This window comes from Poecilia latipinna, unplaced genomic scaffold, assembly GCF_001443285.1.
Source record: "Poecilia latipinna isolate Pla-1442-1.1 unplaced genomic scaffold, P_latipinna-1.0 Scaffold2202, whole genome shotgun sequence".
Classification (NCBI taxonomy): Eukaryota; Metazoa; Chordata; class Actinopteri; order Cyprinodontiformes; family Poeciliidae; genus Poecilia; species Poecilia latipinna.
The window spans coordinates 17,315-23,563 of NW_015114818.1; the positions used below are offsets into that span (position 1 = coordinate 17,315).

General features: G+C 35.7%; 1 protein-coding gene across 1 annotated transcript in view; it reads right to left on the reverse strand.

The window, feature by feature from the left end:
* LOC106936718 (G protein-coupled receptor kinase 6) overlaps window positions 1-6,249 on the reverse strand; it is an 87,210-nt gene that overhangs the window by 7,379 nt on the left and 73,582 nt on the right. The window contains exons 14-15 of the mRNA XM_015017898.1: window positions 5,088-5,225; window positions 3,647-3,781 (exon numbers count right to left, since the gene is read on the reverse strand). Of these exons, the coding sequence (XP_014873384.1) occupies window positions 3,647-3,781; window positions 5,088-5,225 (273 nt within the window). The remainder of the gene's footprint in view (window positions 1-3,646; window positions 3,782-5,087; window positions 5,226-6,249) is intronic.

Sequence of the window (6,249 nt, forward strand, 5' to 3'; positions counted from 1 at the left end):
GACAGAGGTAAGCCACACCAACACAAAGCCTTCAAGCATTTCAGTGCATTTCAAACAGTCACAATACTTATACACTCCTGATCAAAATCTTAAGACCAGTTAAAAAACTGCAAGAATTTACATTTTGCGTTATTGGATCTTAAGAAGGTTCTAAGTAGAGCTTCACAATGTTAAAAGAAGAAATCAGCGTAAGAGACAAAAACTTTTGAGGGGAGAATTAATTGAAAACTGAATTTACACTCAAACATGATTTTCTCAACTGATCAAAAGTCTAAGACCAAAGCTCAAAAAACCAAAAAACAAAAAAAAAAACAAAACAGAAATCAAAGTGTCAAAAAAAAGGACTCAGTAATGAGTAGCTCCACCATTCTTGTTGATGACTTCAAACAATCGTTTAGGCATGCTTGATGCCAGTGTTTCCAGGAGGCTAGTGGGAACGTTGCTCCAAGTGTTGAAGATGGCTTCACGAAGGGCATCCACTGTCTGGACCTGATGTCCATTTTTGTAAACTTCCCTTGCCATCCATCCCCAAATGTTCTCAATTGGGTTTAGATCCGGGGAACATGCAGGATGGTCCAAAAGAGTGATGTTATTCTCTTGGAAGAACTCCTTTGTCAGGCGGGCATTGTGAACTGCAGCATTGTCCTGTTGAAAAACCCAATCATTACCACACAGACGAGGGCCCTCAGTCATGAGGGATGCCCGCTGCAACATCTCCACATAGCCAGCTGCTGTTTGACGCCCCTGCACAACCTGAATCTCCATTGTTCCATTGTTCCATTGAAGGAAAACGCACCCCAAATCGTGATGGCGCCCCCACCACTGTGCCGTGTAGAAAACATCTCAGGTGGGATCTCCTTGTCATGGCAGTAACGTTGGAAGCCATCTGGACCATCAAGGTTAATTTTTTTCTCATCAGAGAAGACAACTTTCTTCCACCTTTCAATGTCCCATGTTTGGTGCACCCTTGCAAAGTCCAAACGGGCAATTTTGTGGCGTTGAAGAAGACGTGGCCTTTGAAGACGTTTTTTGTTTCTGAAGCCCTTCTCTTGCAGATGCCGTCTGATGGTTATTGGGCTGCAGTCAGCACCAGTAATGGCCTTAATTTGGGTAGAGGATCGTCCCGTGTCTTGACGGACAGCCAATCGGATCCTGCGGCTCAGAGCTGGTGAATTTTTTTTGGGTCTACCACTTGACTTTTTTGTTCCATAACCCTCAGAATCATTTAAAAATGCAAAATGACTGTCTTACTGCGTCCAACCTCAGCAGCGATGGCACGTTGTGAGAGGCCTTGCTTATGCAGCTCAACAATCCTACCACATTCAAAGTCAGTGAGCTTTTTTGCTTTTGCCATCAGGAGGTCTTGACAGTGTAAAGACTTGACAGAAAATGACATGGAATCCAGATTTTTGCACAGCTTTTGGCTTTTAAAGACTATGGTCTTAAACTTTTGATCAGCTGAAAAAATCATGTTTGAGTGTAAATGCAGTTTTCAGAAAATTCCCTGCTCAAAAGTTCTTGTCTCTTGCACTGATTTTTTCCTTTAACATTGTGAAGCTCTACTTAGAACCTTCTTAAGATCCAATAGTGCAAAATGCTAATTCTTGGAATTTTTTGACTGGTCTTAAGATTTTGATCAGGAGTGTATTTGAAGTTGAAAGTTTGTTATTGTTTGTTGGTTTATGTTCTTGTCACTGTTAACCTAGTTGAAATAATGCAATGTGTAAGATCTCTGGTGTTAAATAAAGAACATAACAAAATTAAGTTAAGCCTTCATTTGTGTGGAACCTGTCGACAAACTTGAATTTAGTTAACTAGAAAATAATTAGTTAACTTAAAAAACATATTGGTTGATGGAAAACTCATTTTAGTTGTTAAAGTAACAATTTGTTTATGTTCAGTGAACAAATAAAACATAAGTTCACTGAAAGAGTGTTTGCTTTGTCAAACTAACACAGAAAAGTTAAGTTAGTTCAACTAACTTCTATTTTGTCAATCTGAAGTGATTTGAATTAGTTGGGTTAATTCCTTAATTTTATCTTTGTTAAACTTAAAGTCATAATGTTAGATTAATATATCTGTTTTGCTTTCAACTAAACATAATACAATTATGTGGAACCTGTTGACATAAAAATTATGTTAAGTCAACGATTCATTTCTTTCATAGAGAATGAATACCTCTCCTGAATTGGCTGCTTTGCAAGTGCCAGCCACAAGCGTATCAAGTAGGATCGTACCTAAACATTTCAGCTTCACAAGCTGGATTTTCACTTTAGATAAACTCTACAAAAAAAAAAATCCTTGAATAAGTGGATTTTCTGTGAATTACTTGGAGTCATGTTCCACTGAAAAATTCAGGTAACACTTTATTTGAAGGGGTGTGCATAAGATTGATATGACACTGTCATAAACATGACATAACACCTGTCATGAAAATTCGGTAAATAATGACACTTTTAATGCAAAGTTGCTCTAAAAGTTGCATTGAAAGCCCATCAAAAATGCCAACTTTGCATTAAATTATCATAATTTACAAAATCATGCAAAGTTGGCACTTTTAATGGACTTTTAAAGCAACTTTTAGAGCAACTTTGCACTAAAAGTGTCATTATTTACCGAATGACACTTCATGACAACTGTCATAAACATTCATAAAGAAACCTTCATGTTCATGACAGGTGTTATGCCATGTTTATGACAGTGTCATATCAGTCTTATGCACACCCCTTCAAATAAAGTGTTACCAAAATTCATAAATAACTGAATCATCAATAGGCAGGGGTTCACTGTACATATTCATTTAGGAAATCTTTTCCAGCTAATGTCTGGTTCACATTTTAAAATTGTCAGACATTTCTTTTTTTTAATCTGAGATAGTCCAAATATAATTATAAAATATCTTAGCTTTAGCATTTTTGATGGCGTGTGGTATCGAGGCACACATGAACCATTTTCACTCAACAACATTCAGATGTCAAATGGGAAATAAATAAAAATTAAACCAAACGTGAGTTCAGAGTAAACAAGCATGGCCAACAGGAAGGAAACAATGATTGTAGTTCGTTGACTATATTTTAACCGAGGAAAAACAATAGTAAGACATCCTGGTGTGTTTCTGTCACCCCAGTTTCTGATTGGCTACCTGTCACATTCTGTATTCTTATTTGTTCTTGGACAACCACCTCACACACTGTGATATCCAAGATATTAGATCAAAGCGGTCCCCAAAACTGGAAAAAAAATCTGCCATGTGAAGTAGGCATAAGAAAACCCAGCTCACTGCATGGAGTTGAAAGCAAGCAAGTAGTAACAGTGGAAAGGAACCACTACCTTTTAACATAAAGAAACTTCAAGCAGCAAGACCGGCCATTTAGGTTTTGCAGACTAGACTAGAAGAAGGTGTAAGCGCTCAAAAATTTTAAATTTTTGAATAAATGTGCTGTCATTCAGGAAGTGAAAACCAAAAAACTGATGGGTAAAATGTTCAAATCAATGTATACTGTGGCAAATATGAGATTAAGCATGTCAATTTGATCAAAATCAGTATAACACACTGTCCTTTTTCACTTTTTCATACTTATCCAAGCCTTAATATTGATAGAAGCAATCTCCTTATTTACTTTTCCAAACTTTTAAGACTTCTCACCTGCCGGCCAAAGAGCCGCTGCAGCAGTCCCTGTTTGGGTGTTGGGGTCGGCTGTCCTCTCCAGTCCAGGTCTGGAGGAACGGCGCCGTCCTCATAAAACACATTGAGCTCAGAGAAACACTCTGTCTCGATCATCTACACAAGACAAAGCACAAAAACGTCAGAAAATATTATTTCAGATTAATGTTTTGCCAACTGTAGCAAACAAGCTTATGAAACTGAGGCGATCCTTTCATTAGATCCACCTGCTGTCATCGGTTAAAAATATGTTTATTTGTTTTTATTTTTTAATATGTACAAAGAATACTTAAAGCATGGAGCTTAATGTCAAAACTTTTGCTTTACATATTGAGGGGAGTGGGTGGAAGTATAACTTTATCAATATCCCCACTCCTTATAAACCTACATAATCTTCCATTTTATTTAATATCTATATTTATTTAGGATTTAATAGTTAACCCAACACTATAGTATCTACTTAATTTTAATTACTGTTTCTTTACATTTCACAAAAAAAGCATTAATGTAGGTTTTTAACAGTTTTTGAGTGTTTGTGCAAATTGTTTCTTTTTAGCTTTGTAAAGAATTGGAAATGTCTGTAATTTTACTATGTCAATGAATTTTAATACTTTAGATTTTACAAATACGGTGCTAGTGTTTCCTGTAGTATTTTGTGGTTTATTTATGCCCAAAAAAACAAGCAAAACTCTTCTCTTTTTTCCCCAAAAAAATAAGAGTTTTGGAAGATGTTAATAAGAAAAATCTCACCCTCTCCTCATGTCACACTGTGCTGGTTGTTTCATTCTGCAGTGTCATTTCTCATATGAAGCAGGGAGAAGGGGTTCTTTTGCATCTGGCTCATAAGATGAGTAAAATATATTTTTTCCTTCTTCTCTAGCTTTATTCAAACATATAAAAATGTTACTCTAGATTAGTTTATTTGAATTGCTTTTATTTATTTATATTTTTGTCTTGATGGGATGATAATCTTTACTTTTTTTCAACAGTTTTTGTTTAAATTGGCCTCAACAACTGGTGACATAAATGGGATATTTCTCCTATATCTCCAGAAAACCACATGGGAATATTTAAATAGGATAGAGTGGTTTTCTGCTTTAATACCAAATCAAAAAGCCTCTGTATATGGTTCTGAACTATATACAAAATATAACAATATTGCCAACTATTGGCAGAGTGTGCACATGACCATTTTTTGTATTTCTGATCTGGACTGAGCCAATTTTGTTCCAGAATGAAAGTAAAAATATCTTATTTGATGTAAACATGTTAACAAGACACAAGCTGTGGCTTAGGTTCTCCAACCTTTGAAGGTTATTCAAATCTGAATGTAGTCCAAAAACAACAACAAAACAACTTTCTACTGAACTATGCTGGTGAAAAATCAATCTTTCAACAGTTTCCTCATCATTGTGGTTTTGACCTCATTCTGCCAGGGGATGGAGACACTTCCTGTTGACACTTTGCTATAGAACGACTCGTCTTTCGGGTCCAGCTCCACGCCCTTTACCGTAGAGAACTGCTCGATGTCCAGCACATCTTTAGCGTAAATAGCCTGAGGCTGAAAGCATAAATATGGACAGAAACGGCAGCATTAACTCATATGAAAGCAGAATTTAGACACAAACAGTTTGAAGATGTGAATAACAAAAGAAAATCCCTTTGCAGAACTGAAAATTTGCTTTAACGATATTGGGTCTCAAAATAACTTTAATTTTACATTTCAATCTCTCCTGAGCCTGTGTGACATTCTGATTCAAACAGATTAATTAACTCCACTTCCTGTGTCTATTTAAAGAGTTTCTCATTGGAAGTTTCTCCTTCTGTTATATTATTAGCCTGATCTCATCTAAAATCACTGACAGTGATGATGAATGAGACGAGTATTTCAGTAAAATAATTACTTTGTTAAACCAGAAACATGAACAAAATAAATTCAACATAGTTTGCAAAAGCTATTTGTGCAATTTTAAATTTTGAAATGAAAAACACTGAAGCAAACCAATCAACATAACTCAACATGTTGTACAGTTTCTCTCTAAAACATCTGAGGATAGTTCTTGTTTCAGTATTGAAAACTACATTCACAAAGAAGGTCTTGATGCTCAATTAAGATTTATTTACTTCTTATTTTTTTGCATAGCTGTTCATATTTGTAATTAAACCCAACTTTTGTGCGAGTGGTTTATGACCCCAAACCACCCACATTTGCACATTTGTCACAGAGCAGCACACTGACTAGTAATAATGTCTACAGTTTAGTAGTTTACAGTTTGTCACAAAATCATAACAAAACATAGGAAGCTAAGAAAAAGAAAGCACAACTAAAGCAATTGTTTACATTCAGATTAACCGTGTCTGGCTTCTTCTGATGCAGCACAATGACATAAAAATCAGACAAAATGACTGTTCAGACTGCAGACACATTTAAAACTCTTGGATATGTATCTGATTTAGTGCTTATCTGGTGGTATATTGGGGTTGAAAATTGAAATTAGGCTGTTCCAGTGGTGGAGAAAGTACTCAAAAAATGTACTTAAGTAAAAGTACAAATACACAGGCAAAAATGTACTCAAGTAAAAGTC